Source organism: Phoxinus phoxinus (genome assembly GCF_949152265.1).
Source record: "Phoxinus phoxinus genome assembly, chromosome: 23".
In the NCBI taxonomy this organism is placed as follows: Eukaryota; Metazoa; Chordata; class Actinopteri; order Cypriniformes; family Leuciscidae; genus Phoxinus; species Phoxinus phoxinus.
Genome location: NC_136898.1, coordinates 10,527,243 through 10,547,816, shown reverse-complemented (window position 1 = coordinate 10,547,816; position 20,574 = coordinate 10,527,243). Strand labels below are relative to the sequence as shown.

General features: G+C 37.8%; 1 protein-coding gene across 2 annotated transcripts in view; it reads right to left on the bottom strand.

Annotated features, from left to right (window-relative positions):
- Nucleotides 1-20,574, bottom strand: part of robo3 (roundabout, axon guidance receptor, homolog 3) — a 90,366-nt gene that overhangs the window by 51,294 nt on the left and 18,498 nt on the right. For both annotated transcript variants that reach the window (XM_079599639.1, XM_079599640.1), the window contains exons 3-6: nt 6,139-6,296; nt 4,163-4,283; nt 3,936-4,074; nt 2,415-2,542 (exon numbers count right to left, since the gene is read on the bottom strand). In XM_079599639.1, coding sequence (XP_079455765.1) covers nt 2,415-2,542; nt 3,936-4,074; nt 4,163-4,283; nt 6,139-6,296 — 546 coding nt within the window. The remainder of the gene's footprint in view (nt 1-2,414; nt 2,543-3,935; nt 4,075-4,162; nt 4,284-6,138; nt 6,297-20,574) is intronic.

The following is a 20,574-nucleotide window of genomic DNA, read 5'->3' as shown; positions in this document are numbered from 1 at the left end:
GTGCTCCCAAACTTTCAATTAAATGCATCTCATCCAAGACACATATAACAAAGGAGAAAATAAAAGCACCAAAGACCCATGTTGGGTTGAATGAAAACAACCACCCTGCAGGGAACGGTTTCTTTTTACCCCCTTAAAATGAAGAACGCCCTTGCTTCCCTCTGAAAACATGTTCTTTCTTTTATTCTGTCTGTCTGTCTGTCTATCACTGAAGTGCTCCGTCAGCATCAGATATAGTCCTTCCACTTGTTTTCCTTGACAGAAATAACATATCTGGAAATGACTTGGTCACATGTACTCCTCATTGTGCCTTAAGTTAAATACAGTTCTTGAAAGAAAAACAAAGCAAGTGGTATAAAATTCCGGTTCTTAAAAAAAAGAGCAAAAGAGCGAGTATTTATTTTATGCTATATATGAACACTTTTAAGGGTAAAACGATTGTAGGCTTAGTGACTCCGCAGGGCTTCAAAGCCAAAACCAAGTGGTTTCTGCTGACAATATGGAGTTGTTCTAGCTGACGGACTGGGCCACACTGCACAAAACCATTGTGGGGAAAAAATCAGTTCCAAATCCCTCAGATCCTCTAGAACTCACATCCACTGATTTACTATGAGCATTGCAGCAGTATTGGTCAAGCACCAGAGCAAAGGTCCTCTCTTTCAGTGTCTCTGTAATGTGATCACGCTATTCTCACAGAGGTCACTCGTGTGCTGGGCTAGATAATGACCTTTTCTAATTCTCCTCAGTAAAGGACATCCAGATCATCCAACACTTCAAAATGCCTCTGAAGTTCAAATACCTGCATTTCCGATGTCGGTTTTAACAGTAAAAACCAGTGTTACTGCTCTGCATATCAGAAATAATGAGCTGGACTAGAATAGTCACTCATTACTTCTGTATGTAGAGGGATATAGTTCATCCAAAAATAATTCCAAACCAGTTTGACTTCCTTTGTTCAGTGAAACACGAAAGAAGATATTTAAAAAAATGTCTCAGTGTTTTTGTGTCCAAAAAAAAATCTAAGTCATTTGGGTTGAGTGTTATTTTGGACCCCATTGACTTTTACTGACAAAAACGGTTGAAACATTATTTTATAGTTCCGCAGAAGAAGGAACGCCATGTAGGTTTTTAAATTAAATGAGGGTGAAAAAATGACAGCATTTTCCTTATGTGTGAACTATCCCTTTAAGAGGAAATTGAAGAGAAACGACAATAAGGAAGAGGGAATGATGCAGAAGTGAATGGTCAGCACCTGACACGACCAATCACAACCTCCGAAACATGTGAATCACACCCACACACATGCAGAGAAATGAAATGGAATGGTACTTACGAGATGGGCCCACTATAATGGAGGTGAGGATGGAGAGAGACAACAAAACAAAATGGATAAAAATGAGATGAGTGGATTGGAAAGTTGGAATTTTGTTTTGTGTTTAGAACATGAAAGAAAAAAATATTCTGAGTGATTAATGAAACAAGTGGCATGAAACAACAATGGGCGGCAGTAACAGGAAGAAGAGGTGATGAGGAGAAAGTGATGAGATAAACTCTAAATTAATGTTTCGTTCATGTCATGTTGGAATTACAATAATTACAAGATGACTTTGAGCTGTTGGCATCCTTAGACTCACACAAATATTAGTTCCCATGACAACACTCATGACATGGTTTATAAAACACTTTTAACACTTGAAAATATTTCAATATAATTATGCCTGAAAAGGTTTTTTATTTTTTTATCATATGTTAATTAAAAAAATCTTGTCTAATGTCTTGCTGTTTTTGTTTGTTTTGTTTTTATTGTATTTATATAATATTTGTATTTTTGTAATTTATTTTTTTGCCAGGAAAATAGCTTTGAATGCTGACATGGCATTAAATAAAATAATCTGAATCTGAATCTATTTCAATATATTAATATATCTAAAGCTGTACTAATAATATTTCAGCTTCTCTCACACTTTGAATCTTCCATCAGCTGTCAGGTGAAATCATTCACAGCAAGTGTGCTGCTATAAACATCTATTAAGTGTGTGGAATATTCTTAATGCGTGCATGTTCCCAAGCCCACAGTCATGTTTTATGAAGCAAGATGTGCCTCTAACCAGATGGAATTATGTTAATTGCATCTGGCAGCTTTAAATAAATGACTGTTGCTATACTTCACTCCTGTAATCAGCAAAATGCAAGGCCAGCACGTGTGTGTGAGTGTGCGGGCTCCGGTTAATAAAATTCAGACTCGGTTGAGTGTGTGAGAGAAAGATGCTAAAGTCAGAGGGAAGAAAATAATAGAATTATTGTCAAATCCGTCAGATGTGCTGCTGTGTGGACGTGTATGCGTGTGTGTGTTTGAGAGAGAGAGTTACTGAGCTAAGCAGCATTTGTGCATCTGCAGACTTGTTGTAACTCACCGTGGACCTGAAGTGTTCCGGATGCTTCGGCTTTGCCCACGCTGTTCTCAGATAAACAGGTGTACGAGCCTTCATCTTCAGCCTTCACCTGAGTAAGACGCAGGCTGTTGTCGGCACGAATCTCAAACCTGCCAGGAAAGACACACACACACACACACACACACACACACACACACACACACACACACACACACACACACACACACACACACACACACACACACACACACACAACAGAGTTACTCTCTAATTTTTGTCTATAAACTGAGACCCACTGTTCTCTGCCAGCTGTATCAGCAATGTTTTGCTACAGTGGATTTCAACACTGTTACGCTTCAGTGTGATTAACATCTGCTGCTAACAGTGTTCAATACATTTTGAATATATTTAAATTGCAGAATTTGCCAGAATAATTATGAAGTGTGAAACAATATAAAAATAAGGACTGTGCAACAGTTAATCGCGATTAATCACATCCAAAATAAAAGTTTATGTTTACATAGTATATATGTGTGTGTGTACTGTGTATAATTATTTTGTAAATAGAAATATACACACATGCATGTACAGGTGAAACTCGAAAAATTGTAATATCGTGCAAGAGTTAATTTATTTTAGTAATTCAACTTAAAAGGTGAAACTAATATATTATATAGACTCATTACATGCAAAGTGAGATATTTCAAGCCTTTATTTGTTATAATTTTGATGATTATGGCTTACAGCTATGAAAACCTTTTCACAATATTTGAATTTTGAATTTGAGGTTTTCATAAGCTGTAAGCCACAATCATCAAAATTATAACAAATAAAGGCTTGAAATATCTCACTTTGCATGTAGCGAGTCTATATAATATATTAGTTTCACCTCTTAAGTTGAATTACTAAAATAAATGAACTTTTGCACGATATTCAAATTTTCCGAGTTTCACCTGTATATATTTAACAAAAATGTGTTATTTACAAATAAAATATTTATATAATATAAATTATGTATAAATATATATACAGTATATACATGCAAATGTTTCTTAAATATATACATGCATATGTGTGTATTTATATATACAACATAATTATACACAGTACACACAAGTGATTCGTTGCACAGACCTAATAAAAATATATTTAAGGATAATTTAATAAATGTATTATAATAGTATAAATTTACTACTACCACTAATAATAATAATAATAATAAGTTATTGAATATATATGATTTTAATCATATATATATATATATATATATATATATATATATATATATATATATATGTACACACATTATGTATGTATGTATGTATGTATGCATATATTCATATTTTAAAATTGTATTTTTAATAAATCAAATTATTATAATTTGTATCACTATGTACTATTGTTGTTAAAAATGTCTGTTTATTATTATTATTCATTAAATTATATTATAAAATTATTATTAATTCGTTTAAAAAAAAAAAAAGTATTCATTAATCATAATCATCTTTTATCATTTTGCTAATGCATGCATTTAGGTCTCACCTTCCCCGAGGCAGTTCTCCTTCCTCTTTCTTCCAGCGTATGGTGGGAGTGGGGTCTCCCTGAACCTCACACTGGAAATCCACGGTGTCATCAGCGAGGACCACCTGATTTACAGGTCTGCGTACAAACATGGGCCGCTCTACAGGAGAAAGAGATTCCAAAGAAATCAGTGTGAGAGAGAGAGAGAAAATGAAAGATAGAGAAAAAAAGTAGAACTACAAACCTACCAAACACTACAAGCTCAGCAGGGTCGCTGTCCTTCTCTCCAACCATATTAGTGCCGACACACACATACATTCCTGCATCGCTCTTCCGTGTGTTAGAGATCATCAGCTTCCCTCCACGGATCTGTAAGGAAAAGCATTTATAAAACATCTAAGGGAAAAAGACACTAAAAACTGAGTTGGTCCCCATTGGAAGCCAAACATGCTGTGATGTTTTATGAACATGGTTTCTGGGCACTGAAAAACCCAAAATACTACAGAAAAGCGAGTTTGATTGTTTTTGAAACACTTGACACAGAGAGGACGGCCAAACTGATACATTTAGTAAAAGTGCTGCAATAGCCCATTTAGTCAAGTGGTTGATAGGAGAGTCATAGGAACGACTATAAAAGAAAGACAGACAAACAAAAGGTCAGTGTTGTAATGTTGAGAGAACAGAGAGAGAGAAGTAGAGAGAGAGAGAAAAAAGATAAATTCCTATTTGTTGGCTGTTTGTGTGAGAGCAAAGTATTAAGAGCAATGTCCTCTGTGAACTTCTTGAAATGTTCACAAATGCATGCTTTTATTTCTATTCAAAAGCAATCTGTTTGAATGCTGTGGTAATATTACATGGAAAGACATTTAAATAAAGTGCACTGAAATTGAAATTAACTCTAGAGATAAAAAGAAAATGAATGTATACAATTTTTTGTTTTGTATTTCTATAGTATATGGAAAAATGTACATTACCATTGGTTTGAGGTCGGTAATATTTTTTATTGTTTTGAAAGAAATCTCATATGCTCTCTAGGGCTGCCCCCATATAGTCAACTTACCGTTAGTCGACTAGAAGAGGTTTGGTCGACCAAAATTTTATTAGTTGGTTAGTAGCAGAAAAAAACCTCGGAATGACGCAGCCCGTGAGGGACAGATCGCTAACGGCAGGAAATCCAAACATTCGCCTATCATTTATCGAACTCAAATATGGCTTATCACTTGAAACATGTAAGTAGTAGGAACTTCACAAGTCCGCTCTCGCTCTAATGTTAACATAGATAAATGTGTGCAGTTAGGCGCATATTCAAGTGTTTGTGTGGAGAGCGTGCTTACTGCATGACATACAGGCGTCGGCGAGATCTCTTGCATTTCACTTAAAATACATACAAAGGTCAAACAGATAAGAGTAATCCAAACTGTAAAGGGTCTACTTTTATTTCTGTAAACTCACAATAACAGCAAAATGTTGTGCTTTTGTAAAATGATGAAAACAATCAGGATGCGTTTTCTGCAGTCCCGGTCTCAGTGAACGGAAACTCAGTGTATACAGCACAGACATGAGAAATATATCTATAGAAAGCTTGAAATGTCTACTTTTAAATGGGCCAATTCAAATGGAAAATAAATATTCTCAGATAATGTAATCCGTATGAAACGTGCATACAGGCGCGTCCACAACTGCGGAGATGACGAGTCAGCCTTGTTGACTTAATCTCTGCAGCCCAAAACAGAAAACATTACCAATAAATTATTAAAATGTTTTGACAGTCTCCCATTCATAATCATTAAGTTTGCTGGTGCGCTGTGGCAAGCTGTATGCGTGTGTTTGAGTATAAGGCAATGTATTATATAGGCAATTAAAGGCTCATTATTATGATTTATAGATTATTAATATAAACACACGATTAGCAGACTGAACGACAACTAGCCGACTAGAAAAATCTTTAGTCGAAGGCAGCCCTAATGCTCACCAAGGCTGCTTTTATTTGATAAAAAATACAGTCAAATATTAATAATGTAAAATATTAATACAATTTAAAATTTAAAAATGTTTCTATTTGAGTATATTTTAAAAAGTAATTTAATCCTGTGATGTCAAAGCTGAATTTTCTGCAGCCATTACTCCAGTTTTCAGAATTGGTTCAGCTGATTTGCTGCTCAAGAAACATTTCTTATTATTATCAATGTTGAAAACAGTTGTGCTGTAAAGAAAGAACATTCACCGTAATTCTCTCGTCCTTGTCGTTCACTTTCACGTTGTTCCTCTTCCAGGAGATAGTGGGTTCTGGATGTCCTCGAGGAGGGATGCACTCCATCACTGCCGGCTCTCCTGCTGCCACCACCACGTCACTGGGGGTCTGTCGGAAATCATCCCGGAGAACTGAAGAAACAGGGAGAAAAGATGAAAATAATCAGAAAATGACCACAACAAATATAATGACTCCACAAACAGCTCCACTTTTTGTGCAATGCAGCAGCATTTGGGATATTAGTTTATTGCTATGAAATCACTTTGTTCAGTTTTTTTTCTGGTTTAATTTGTTTGCAATGTCGTCCTGTTCCCCCTCTCCCTCTGGTCTTAATTTGCTCACTGTCCATGTCGGCCTAATAAATAATGCATTGTTTCCTCTAACACATGACTATGAATAATTAAATCAGTTAGACACGGGCAAAACCACAATTTTTGTGTTACTGATACTGACAAAAAATGTCACAAAATTTAAAGTATAACTGACACAAAAATGAAATTGTGTGTAAAACACAAACAAAGCACATTCAAACACAAATGGGGATACACAAGCACGAATATCCTTCAATCGACCTTCCTGCACCTTTGGGGCTGATGATATCAGTTCCCCTCTCAATCTCGATTTCCATTTTATTGCCATTTATCAGATTTCATAGTGCCGGCACTGCCAATACTTTAATCTGGACAGTGCTCTATCAACTGCACGTTTCCAATTGGTGTATGTGCCCCAGAGCGAAAGGTCTGCGTTCAGATAGAGTGTATGAAGTGGAAGTCTTCCGATATTGCGCTGGATCAGATCCAAAAGTGAACCAAACTACGGCTCTCTCACTCAGAACACAATATCCAGAGCTCAGACAGCAAATAAATCCACTGAAATTGGACCCTGTTTTAGTCGGCAAGGCGTGATAGAGGGAATTTTAAAGTTCCCTTAGCCAGAGGGAACAGGCTGAACTCGAACACTGAAAAAGAAAAAAGGCAGCAGACACTAAATAGTGCCTGAAGAAATCCTGCTTGCAAAATCCTATTGTATTTTTGTTCTCATCTTGATAAAACGGCAATTTCACCTTTCCTTTTCTCATTCACTAATAATTGCTTGCTGCTTATTTACACAGAAACAGTTCTTGTGTAAAATGTCAGTCAGCTTCACAACAGGAGAAATTTGTTCTCATTTCTTGTGGATGAATTATTCTAAATGAGGGGAGCATGTGCTAGCAGATGGAAATTAACATAATGCACGCCCATCTCCATTTAAGGGTATACAAAAACCTCTCAAGTACATTAACTGACAACTCAGCCCATTTGTCCAAGGGTGCTCAAGGCCAATAGAAATGCAAAGCATTTTTTAATGGAACAATTGTATGCAGAATCTATCCCAGATGTTCACAAGTTCCTTTCTAATAGACAGTTTCTTATTTCATTGTTTCTTATTTCAGATGAACTCTAGTCTAGGATATTCAGGTACCTGGTCTTAGTTTTTCTAAACGTACTTTACCAAATAAGAATCTCTATCCCAACTGCATAATTAGCTTTCTCTCAGACAATGTCTCTCCTATCTGCTTCCTTTCTAAATCTGTCCTTTTCTCTTGACTGACCTGAACCTTTCCAAATTCTGTAATCCAAACCGAATTGACAGAGGTCTGATAAAAGTCCAAAGGCACTCATTTCTCTCTCTTCCCATCCATCTCGTTCATGCTCTCTCTCACCCCTCTATCTCAGCCTGACCGCTTCACACATCTCCTCAAAATCACGCAATCAAAAAAGTTTGAGAGCTGAGAGAACTTTTATTGTTTCGGCTGAAACTGACATATCAGAAGTGTTACACAAACTTTTTGAACACTTCCTAACATTAAGGCAGATTTCTGAAGTTGCAGAGGTTGAGCTTTGATATCGTAATATGCACATCAAGTCCTAATGATGATTAATTAATTATAGAGATTAGAGTGATGATAGGGTAAAAATTTAGCATATTAAAACCAAGTGGTGGCATCGATAATCCTCTCAAAACTCTCAATTCTAGACAGCACTAGTGGGTTTAGTAGAGCTTCAGCATGTGTGAATTCATTGAAAAGCAGTTTAGATCTGCAAAAATAATTCACAATAATCACTTCGTAACACTTAAAGCCACTGAAGTCAACATAAATAACATTAATATATATTAAAAAACACTTTTTAAGTCCCCTTGTCCTTCAAATGTTCCCATTATACATTAGCATTTCAAGATAAATGCGTATGAGTGTTATAAATATGCTCTTAAATGCAAGACATTAGTCATATCTGCAAAAATATATCATTGTCATGCACATAATTGATCGACGGCGCCACAGTCAAGGTTTGCAGCTTGGGGACACCGGCTGTCCTTCAGCACCGCGAGCGAGTCAGTGAGAGTTTGATGCTATCTCAAGGTCTCTAATACCTCTTGATGAGCAGAGGAACCGAAGTGTTTCTGCGGCGGGTCCTCGAGATTAGAGTCACAAATCTTTAGAGGTGCTGTGGATCGATATAATGCAAGATTTATTATAGCCCAAACAGACTAAAAAAAGCCACAGATGGATAAAAAAAACAGCCTGACACCAGCTGGAATTTAATTTCTGACTATTAATTATGGGTAATATATAATTGGTGCATAGGATGTGTTTATGTGAGAGTAAGTGAATCATCGTGTATGCTTTGACTTTAGGATGGATAATGTACGGCCATTACGTCTAAATTACTGCGTTAATGTCGCTACAATGTCATTACGACAGGGCGGCAGAGTTCGGTTTGATGAATGAAGCTCTCCGAGCATGTGTGAATTAATATATTGTTGATGAATCCAAAGCAGGACAACAGAACAGGCAGATATTAGCGTTAGCTATTTGGGGCGCCCCTCATCGCACCTCTAATGGATGTCTGTCAGCTGCTGCTGTTTTAATTTCCTTCCCTTCAAATGTATGCGATGGAGTGGCATCAAGCTTGAATATACATTACACTTCATGAGGATGTCATGGTGAATAATGGAGGCATTCCTGCTTGGCAAACATGAGTATAATAGGATGTCTACTGATGTCGCATTTTAAAATAGCGAAAAACCAAAGCTAGTTACATTTTAGTGAACTATTTAAAGATTTGCTCACAATTTGGTATTTTTTCTGTCTGATGGCAACAAAATCTTTCAAAATCAACAGAAGCTTTCCTGTAGCTCAAACAGTAGAGCATTGGTGCTTGCAACGGTCATGGTTTCGAGTCCCAGGCAAAGCGTTTTTGTCGCTTTGGATAAAAACGTCTGCCAAATGCATAAAAAAAGAACACCTGATGTGATCAAACACCAGTTGAATTCAATATTAATTTAATTAATATTTAGTATCAAACATACTAGCATTTAATAACAGTTATTTTTCCATGATCAGAGTAAAATGAGAGTATATAAAACGTACAATACATTATAGATATACCGGTATATATAAATATAGATTTATTGTACATTATATACCCTTATTTTACTCTAACCGTGGTAAAATAACTGTTCTGCGTGTCCCTTCGTGGCTTATTGCTTTATTAGATGTCACAACAACAGCAGTCATGTTTCAAAGCAAGTCTTAAATGGCTTGACAAGATTTCAGCCAGCAGGGTGCTGAGCGTTAGTCAAATCTATTTGGGCAAGCTTGAATCCCTAGCCCTACCTGCAGCTTTAATTAACCTTGTGAACCGCTCCTGAAACACACTGTATGTGAGCTTTCAACTAATTAATTTCAACACCCATGCACTCACACGCATATAAACAGAATTGAACAGTACAGTCCCGTGGGCTTATGGAAATCTAATGTTGCCTTGCCCTGTCAAGCCATCAACAGATCCAGAGAGAGTCGCCCTCCAATCTGAGGGAAAATTAAGTTCTCCTGGACTTTCCCGTTCTTGCTGCAAATACGGCTTCCAGTAAACAAGAATTCGGAAAGAAGTCTATAATTCTATAATAATTAAAGGTGCTTGCTAAGGCAATAAAAACTAAGCATCTTCTTCTGTTGTTCCTATCTTGACAATCAACACCTCAAGATAAGGTACAAATGACTCTAACAGGTGGGAAAGGGTATAATTTAAAACTAGTCCTGGGCCAGCTCTGACCAAGAGAGCTTCTATAAACCCTGATTAGACTGCCAATTACCCATAAACCCTGGGGATGAAGGATTAAGACTATGACCTTTAACCCCTTACGTCGACCTCAGGGGGAAACCCCCTTCTTTCTTACTTCTCTTCATTTTTCTATCTCCTCTGAAAACAAAGTCGGTGTAATCCTACCCGCAGTCCACTTCAATTACCTCCCTCGGCTGCCACTATAGCTGCATTCTGTGGGGCATGGCTAATGAATCCCCCGACTCGCAACCTTTCCCCTCGAAAAAATCAATTCTTCATCCCCGGTCCTTCATTAATTTTAAAGTCGGGTCTCTGACATTGTAAGGTATCCCTTAAAACCACCAGCATACGTCTCTGCTGGGGGCTTTCACTTGCAACCAATGCAGCTGTCTATACAGTAATGAGTCTGTTTGTTTGAGTCACTGAGCGGCAGGTGAAAGCCTTTACCAAATCAATTCAAAAAGTCGAGACGGGTCCTCCGGTGGTCTGTTTGAGGTCTTTTTCAGCATTACAACCAGTTTGCATTTAAAGTAGTTTGACAGCTCTAAACATGGTTGTTTCTATGGTGTTCGATACTTTTATCAACTTCCTAAATGGAAGTTTAGACTAAACACGCAAATGCATCCGCAGTCATTCACGCCTAATGAAAAGGTTTATCGTCAAGCGTGATCAGGCACTCAAAAGCATGTTACTTTGTTCCCTGAAAGCTTGCATGCTTTACGACCACTCATGAATAAAATCTAATATTCAAATGACAAATGGCTCTCTCTCAGTGATGAAAGGTTTATGTTCGCAGAGGCGCTTTCGGCATTTGAGTTGGTCATCTGTCAATCTGTCCTCTCTGCATGAAGCGATCCGTCACACGCTCAGACATACAAATAGACAAACGCATGCTGAAGACGGCTTCATCGGCGCAGACATGGGATGTAATCTCTGCGCATGATCGTCGTGAGGTATTATTAATCTTATTAAATTTCGGGTCAGGAAATCATGAACCGTGTCAATATCAGTTTTACAAGCTCTAATCCGTGTGCCTTGATATTAAAAATCTGCACCGCTCCCTCCAATGTTAATTTGATTTGGGGATGTACAGGTGCCCAATGATGCATCTTACATGTTTAGATTTCTTACCATTTCATTAATATCCCACCAACCCTTAAAATCCGAGCTATGTGAGCTTAGCATGCACAATCAGATGAACAGGTGGTAGCTGACTGGCAGGCTATTGATTTATCTGATTGATGAGGTTTAATGCTAATCATTATCTGCGTGTGTGGACATATGGAGAGCTTTAGGCCTGTCCGCTGGTTCCGCAACTCTCTCATCTTCTTTAAATGGTCACATTTGTCCTCCAGCCCCCTGGACGTCCAATTATCCACAACAGACCACCCCTGACCAGGGCAGACCTGAGGCAGGAAAAGGGAAAAAAACTCCCACTTATACGGACACCCACCACCACTAAAAAAAGGCCTCAGGGACTCAGAGAAGTGTCTTATGCTCACAACGGCTGTATTTATTAAATCAAAAATACAGTAAAACAGTTATAACGTGATATATTATTGCAATTCAAAATAACTGTTCTAATATGAATATATTTTAAATGATAATTCAATTATGTAACGGCAAAGCTGAACAAGAACAAATAAAAACAATGTAAATACATAATTATGAAATTTAATAAATAAAATAAATACTGTTCCATAAAATAAACTTTTAAAAAAGCTGATTTTTCAGCAGTCTTTACTCCAATCTTCAGTGTTACATGATTTTTTTGGTGCTCAAGAAGCATTTATTGTTATTATTATTAATATTAAATGTTAAGAACTGATGTGCTACATTTTTGTGGAAACTGTGATACATTTATTAAGGAATCCTTGGTGAATATATGCATTTATTTGAAATAGAAATCTCTTGTAACAATGTAAATGTTTTCAATGTCATGCTTGATCTATTTAATCCTGGATAATAGTATTAGGTTCTTTCAACAAAAACAAAAATCTGACCCCAAATATTTGATTGGTAGTGTATATAGAGATTAAGTCGAAACGCTGCATTTGGTGCATACAATTTAGCATTTTTTTTTACAGAAAATTTTTGTAATACGCAAACTTATTCGCAAAAAACATGTCCTCACATGAAATATGCTCTCATGTGCAGCCAAACATTGGCAAAAATGTTATAGCGAGATGCTTAAGTGTTTTCTCTTGAGCTGTCTGGGTATATGAGTGATTGTCTTCTGTTCTCTGTAGTGATTTGCGGCCGCCACTAAGAGTTCCCTTGTGGAGTCAACACAATTACAGCAGCTTTGAGAAAGAGTATGTCTCTTGAATACACCTGTCTTTGGCCCACATGAAAGGACATCTCAATATCTTCCTCCAAATCTCTGGATAGATGCGGCTAAACCTCTGCCCTGAAGTCAGTTATGGCTGGAAACAATATATCAGCCTGGCCCACAACTGCAAGCACAAGAACTCAAAGAACTTGTGACATTTTGAGGAATTTCAACTCTAATCTTCTCTGCCATCAATGGCACTTCAGAGGATAAGAGGATCTAGATCAGGTTTCATATCTTCTGGCTATGAGATGCCACAGCAGCTTGGAAAAGGTTGGATTTCAGAGGTCTTCTGCAGTCAGGTTAGCATCAGTATGGCCCAGTGCCGAACACATCTGTTGCAGTCGATGGACCCACGGGCTGGGCCAGCTCCTGACAGAAGTCGGGGGGTGGTGGGACAGAAGCGAAAGAGGGGTGGAGAGGTAACAGGGGAGTTGGGGGGTTGGATATGACGCTTGAGGCACGTGCAGCTTGGACATCTGTCCCTCTTTTCAACCCCCACCAGCTAACATCCCCTCCACCACACACTAATACACACTATTCTACGCACACACACACAGCGATCTGCTGCCTTCAACGTTTCATCATCCCAAACCCCGATAGGATCAAAGAGGCCTCTCCAGACGTAATGAGCCCGGTGCAAGCTCAGGGCAGAAGCCCAGACTGATATTGCCTTGGGGACAGTGGGAAATCAACGCTGCTTGTACGCCACACTCACTTTTTTCGGTTTATTTCGGCTTTTGTTTGCAGTGGCATTAGCATGTGCGTGTTTGTCTTCGTCTCGACGTTCATTTAGATGCTGTCTCTGCTGCTTAACCATCACCTGAGTCCTGTTAGAACACAACAGCTGGGATCCCTCGCTCTCTTCGTCTCTCTCTTTCACAGCTGATTGATGAAAAGCATCTGGATGCACTGATGTGGTGACTATGCATGAAAAATAATTTCCTCCATGTGTGAGAAACGCTCTGAACACCCAGGCTGGTGTTAATATTCAGGAACCGTCACAGGACAAACAATACAAGTGAAAATTAACAATTTTGTGCGGTTTCAAAGATCAACCCAAACTGATGAACAATTTCTGACAATTTTAAAGTAGTCTACATCAAATAGGATCAGCAAAAAAGCAACTATATAAATAAACAGTTAAGCAAATAATATGTAAATAAAACAAAAAAATAAAGCATTTATTTGTTTTGAGTACTATAAGTAAATATATGTATACACATTTCTAAAATAAAAATAAAGCAATTTCAATGTCTGCAAAGAAACAAATAACTAAATAAATGTAATTTATAATATCTGCTATGAAACAATACAAAGACAAACAAGTAAATAACAAATTAATAAATTGCATTTATAATATCTGCTATAAAAACATACAAAAACAAGTAAATAAATAAGTAACTTGTAAGTAAATACATAAGTAAGAAAGAAAGAAACATATTTATAAAATAAATATTTGTATCAATGCAATCCTTGGGCTGCATGTTCTGAGACACAAGTCAGCTTTACAACGCTCGTAAACCCTTAGTTGAGGTGGCAGACACGGCGAAGACTCGAGAAATAACAGTGATATTTCATCTTTTTATGACCCAAATGCGCTCCCCAGCTCCCCTGTCCAGCCTGATGAAATGATATGCATTCTATATGAGGGACGGAGTGAATGAGAAACGGAGAGATGTATGAGACGTGCTGCCGAGGTACATCATTTCAAGGCTCTTAACTGCCCATAAACAGGCCCGTCTGGTCTTCCCCGAAACCTTTTACCCCTCGCCATGTCAGAGCGACAAATTGAAGTTATAAATGAGAATTCTTTATGGGCAAGGCCGCATGTGCAGTGCAGGAGGTGGGTGTCATTATCCCGAAAAGGAGGAGGAGGAAGGGGGCGTTTTACCAACAGTAGGATCCAGAGGCACAGAGCCAGAGGAATCGACTCTAACCTCCACCCCATTCACTGTTAATCACTGTCCCACCAGCAGCTGCCTGGAGCGGCCCATGCTCGCTACATCAGGGCACGCAAGCCTCATTTAAATGACAGAGAGGTGCTCTTACACAGAGGAGACTAACGAAGAGACGCCATCAGGGAGGGAAACAAACTAGTCATTTCAAATGTGCACTCGCACTGCATAAAGATTCGCGAAATGTTTCTGTAAGAATATTCAAATGGTTGAAAAGTTTTTGAAAATGGTTTTAGAGTGTGTTTGTGTCTAAACCCTTGGAAGTCCATTCCCAAGACTCTATCCTCAAGTTAATCGCAGGCTCTCTGGTCTAAAGCTAGATGGGAGGTTAATCTTCACACCTTTCCCAGCATGTGATGGCCTGCCACTCAGAATAAACCACAGACACACACATACAAAACAAAAACATGTTCACCTCTTTACTAACAAATCCTTAAAGGGATAGTACACCTAAAAATAAAAATGTACTGACCCTTGATATTATTCCAAACTTTCTTTCCTTATTTTGTTATTGTTAACAAAAAAGTATTGAAATAAGCAAAAAAATAAAAAAATAAAAATAAATAATAATATATATATGTATTAGATGAAAAAATGAAATGATACACCATGAGAACTAACTGAAGGTGAAGTACTAAAGTAAAAAAAAAAAAAAAAAAAAAACATTAAAGCTATATTATACGAAACGAATTCTGAAAGAAAACAAAAAAACAGACCGTGTTCAATATATCTGTGTTCCAGAAGAAACTCGTACAGGTTTGGAGTATTTGGAAATCAGGGTGAACAAATGCTTTTTCATATTTAGGGTGAGCTATCTTCTCCACTACAAGCTTACCAGTTTTAAGGATTCATTGAGCCTGTCAGTCACATTAACAATGCATTATGGGTAAGTTTCAGTTACTTACATCACTATGTTGTTGTGATGGAATCTAGACTTTAATAGAGGTGTTCTAATTCTCCACCAGACACAATAACGCTTCGCCTTGGCCGCTTCAGCTCTTCGACAATACATTTGTTAGCATTAACTTGCGGATCAAAACTTTTTTATCAGAATAAATTATCTAAACTAAATCAGACAAGCCTAGAATTTTCTCATCTTTGATGCCTAATAAGAGGTCAGCTCCAAACCATTTGCATAACCTCCCTTATGTCCCAATTCCATTGTATTATGAAGCATTTCGTAACAACAGAAGCCACTAAACAACTTCAATCAAGTGTTTTGGGGGAAAAACAGCTGCTCGGTGGGTGGCTGACTGTCCAACACGTTCACCCTACTGTAAACTCATCATTATTCAGTGCTTGGGTGCGTTGCGTGTGTAAACCGTTACCCGCTCCTGCGCTGCTGGACATAACGCTGGCCCACAAAACGCCTGAGTGGAGAACAAAAGTAGAGGAGATAAGAGGATGAGGCAGGGGAGGAACTCTTTATTGATGGCACATCTAGGAGGACAGCCCCAGGCCCCCCCATAGCTGGTCTTTTTGTATGCAGATGCCGACAACAATAAGTCCATTAGTGATGTGGTCTAATCCGGCGCGTGTGGCCGACCACGGTGGAAGCTAATAGAGACATGGTCTTTGGAAAGAAAGAGGATTACTTTAATCTAGTGATGGTCTGCACTTCTCGAGCTTAATGAGAGGATGGGACTGAACTCTGTCTTTGTCCATCATCACCCCCCTTTCTGTTAAATGAAATGTCCCCCCCATGACGATCCACAGCCATCTGAGGAAACTGAAATATCTAACTGTCCAAAACAAACCAGCACGAAGAATTAAGTTGATCTGGGATTTTTTCACAGTGACTAGTGATTGTCACTGTCACACTTACAAACTCAAACGTATACATACAAAATATATAAATATATAATATTAAACATATATAAATAACAGTAAATAAACTCCTCTCTAGTTTTTTTTTTTTTTTTAGCTAACTAACGAACTATGAACATTGGGTAACTTTACTGAGGTAAATGCAACATTATTAAGTACATATTGTTCACGAGCTGCTTTATTGACGTCTTTCCGTGATTGATACACTGAGCAATTACGAGACATGATTCATTTCTGAAGTTTGTATGGTATCTTTCAACATACCTTCTGAAGCTGCTTGTTTTTTCGTGCTATAACTTGCATTACAGTTGAAGAGACGACTTATGCTCCGCGCTGCCGCTTAAACTGTGCTATCTGCCACGACACATTCAAAAGCGTCAAAACGTCATTTATCATTTGAATTTCATGATAAAATGGACATAATTTGAAAGCTGAGACTTTGTTTCTTATCACATGTAATAAAGTCCAAAAATCTACTAATAATATTTGGTGTAGGGAAAAATGACAGACCTGGCAACCCTGACTTGAACTACGGGTGATTCATAGGGTCAAATGTCACTATTTTGTAGGGCTGTAAACGATTAATGGCGATTAATCAAATCCAAAATAAAAGTTTGTGTTTACATAATATATGTGTGTATTGTGTATAATTATTTTGTATATATAAATACACACACATGCATGTATATATTTGAGAAATATTTGCATTTATATAGTGCATATATATTTTATATGATTTATATTATATAAAAATATAACTATTTTATATATAAATAACACATTTTTCTTAAATATATACATGCATTTGTGTGTATTTATATATACAAAATAATGATACACAATACACACACATATATTATGTAAACACAAACTTTTATTTTGGATTCGATTAATCGCGATTAATCGTTTACAGCCCTACTATTTTGTAACTGTTAATGCTTACATGTCAATAATAGCTTTTATCGGCTGATACAGATTATTGTCCGATACATAAATGCATCTCTAATATATGTTTATACACACATACCGGTATATACACATAAATATATATGCTTTTTAATGTTAAAAAGCTGTAAGATTGCAGCTGTTGTTGGAAGCTCTAAAAAAAAAAAAAAAAAACATTTATTTGGTAAACAGGCAATTTTTGCCTGGGGATCGCTAGAGGCAGGAAAGTTGCTTCGAAAAAATTATTGATTTTAGGACAGGTATTTCATACAGAAATGTGCATAAAACTAAATATTAACTAACTCAATACACAGCGAAAACACAAATGTGGACTTGATGCCGCTTTTGAAGGAGTTAAACGTCACAAAACCTGCATCAATTATACTGCCGAAAGCGTTCATGCTGTTGTACACAAAAAGCAGAGAGCTTGTAAATGGAGTTCAACAATCATGATAACAATGTGTGAAATAATCAATGTGCCACCAGAACAGATTTTACTTGTGTAATGGATTCTCAATAGACTGCAGAAATCGAATTGAGTATGAGCCTACGAGGTGCTACAGTGCTATTTTACCACACCACACGTGGTACTAAAATCATAAGAGGAGACAGGGCTCAAACTCAGCGGAGCAGTCAGATTCGGAGAGCGCTCTGCGTGATGCGTCAGTGCATATCAGCGGGACAGGTCTCGGGATAAGGCTTGACGTTGAAGCCTTTCCTCGCAGGGGTTTGGGGAGGGATTCTTGTTCATCCCAAATCCTCTGATCCTTCAAGGTGAGCCCATCTGCTAAAAGGAGCTAGGAAGAGCATTATGCACTTTTGAAAGAGACGTCACGAACGTGTGCAGGCTGAGATGTGCATTGTCTCCGAGTTTGATTAGATTGGCTGGAAAATTTGATTGGTTGACATTGCTTGATGAAATTGAACTGTCATCTTTTATTCTGGAATCTTTGAGTGATCAGTTCTTGTTCAAATGACCTTGAATTAAAAAATGTACAGGAAAAGAACTGGGCCAGATTTGTGTTTCTATAAGGGACCGAAACCAGTAAAAAAGGATGTGAATTAAAGGCCAACGGAAAAGTAACAGCTTAAGGAAGAATTGCTTTTGCTTGTGGTGGGTGTGTGTCTCTATGCTCTCCTACATTCTAAACACAGACCAATATCCTGGCCCATTGCTCTCTCCCATCGCTCTGATGCCAGCTGGCAATGCCAACGAGAGAGAAGCAATCAATCATCCCAGGGCTGGTGCCTGCACAAACTCTCAAGGTATACGGATTGTACAGCCACATATGCAGTGGAAGGAAAAATTATTTAGCATTCGCAACGACCGGTTCCCATCAATCACGACACTTAACAGGCTTACTAACTTCATTTTAAGCTTAATGTTGTCTTCCCACTCTACAATAATAACATCAGAGGTGTTTTAAAAATAAGGGTCAAGTTCAGATCTGGATAATGGCCATTTAAAAAAAAAAAAAAAATGCCGTCCTACAGGAAAGCCCTTAAACTAACCTTGCAATTTAGTACGCCAGTAAAATGCACAATTACAATTTTATGATCTCAGTTAAGAAAATGAATAGATGCAATTAAACAGTCCCTATGGTGGTCAGACTCTCCCAAAGTCAACAAAAATGATTACGCGTTCATCTAACCTCAACCAGAGAGTGAAACAATTGTTTCATGAGGTATTTGAGTAAGCAAAAGTTCATATAAAATGTTATAAACCGGAAAGTTCAGACTCTAAAATCTAATTGGAATGAGCCGCATTCAGATTGAGCCGTGCATGCAGGTAAATGTATACCTGTGACCACAAATTCTGTATTAAAGAAACTTAAATATATATATATATATATATATAAAATACAGTAGTTCAATATAATACTAATCATAATTATAATAAATTATTATTATATAATTGTGCTTATACAATAATAATATTAATATTAGTAATAACCATTATTATTAAGATTTGTTAAGATGTATCTACTAACAACATTTAAACCTATGTAAAAATAATCATAAAAAATTATTCTATTAGTAAACTGTAGTGCAGCTACAGAGAGACACAAATGAGAGTTGTTGAGAGCAACTATTGAAAGTGGATGGTGGATCCCTAGGGTGTCAGAGATGGGCTGTATTGTTCCTGGTGTCCTGCCTGCTCTGGTCATAACTCTGACTAGACAAAAGCACACAGATGCACCACTGCACTTATCAAGTTGATTGGGGGTTTAGTCTAAACTCCTCCTTGCACCACCTGTTGCTCATTCAGCAAAACATTCTCTCTCTTTCTCTCGTTTCCTATTACACTTCCCTCTCTTTATACATCTCCCTATCCCCCAGCAGTTTATTATGACTATCTGTACTGCAGATCTCTCTCCCTTCCTCTCTCTTGCTTCATCCAAGGTGACCATGTGTTCACATGTCTGATCTGTATTACTCGTGGCTGGCTTTAATTAATTCATTAGGTAGTGTGAGAGTTAAATAGCCAGAAGGCCAGTGTCGCCCCCATGTCCGAGTGACCCCACCCTGTCAGCAGTCTCCCTGACCCCTGGAGTTCGACAGGCTAAGTGATCTCATTATTGCTCCACGGACACACACGCAGCCACATTCCCGTCTGGACAGACCGGGTCGGCTTCGCTGGTTAATGTGCATTTGCTAGAATTAGCGAAGACAGCCGAAAAATGCATTTATAACTTGGCACCTCTTCTCTTCGGTACTTTGGAAAATTCAGGGAGATTAATAGCTCACATATTTACAACGGAGGCTTTGGAATAATAAATCTACTTTGTCGATGTTTCTCATCAAAGTCTGGTTGAAGTTTCAGCAGCTTTGCGGGACTGAAATGGCCTTCTGAGCCATGATGAAACGGGAAGACGGATCACAGAAATCTGATTCATGCGGTTTTTATAGCTGCATCAGGGTGTGTCGGTGCATTAGAGCTACAGTAAAAGGCTGCTCAAATTTAATTAAAAGGCTTTACAATGCTCTTTTACAATGCTCTTTTCTGCTGGTTTCATAATCAATTTATATTGAGGAGTTTCAAAGTCTGGACTGCTCTGGGCCTCCCTTCAGCACCCACACAGATTCTAGATCCAAGGCAATAAGGTTAATAGCACAGAGGGCAGCCGGCCCAGAGGGGGACAGCATGCCCAGCTGAACATAAGCCACTATTACTTTAGTTTTGTCCTGGACTGAGGGGCTTCACATAAATAGGCTTATCTGTCAGGATGTCTCCAGCTTT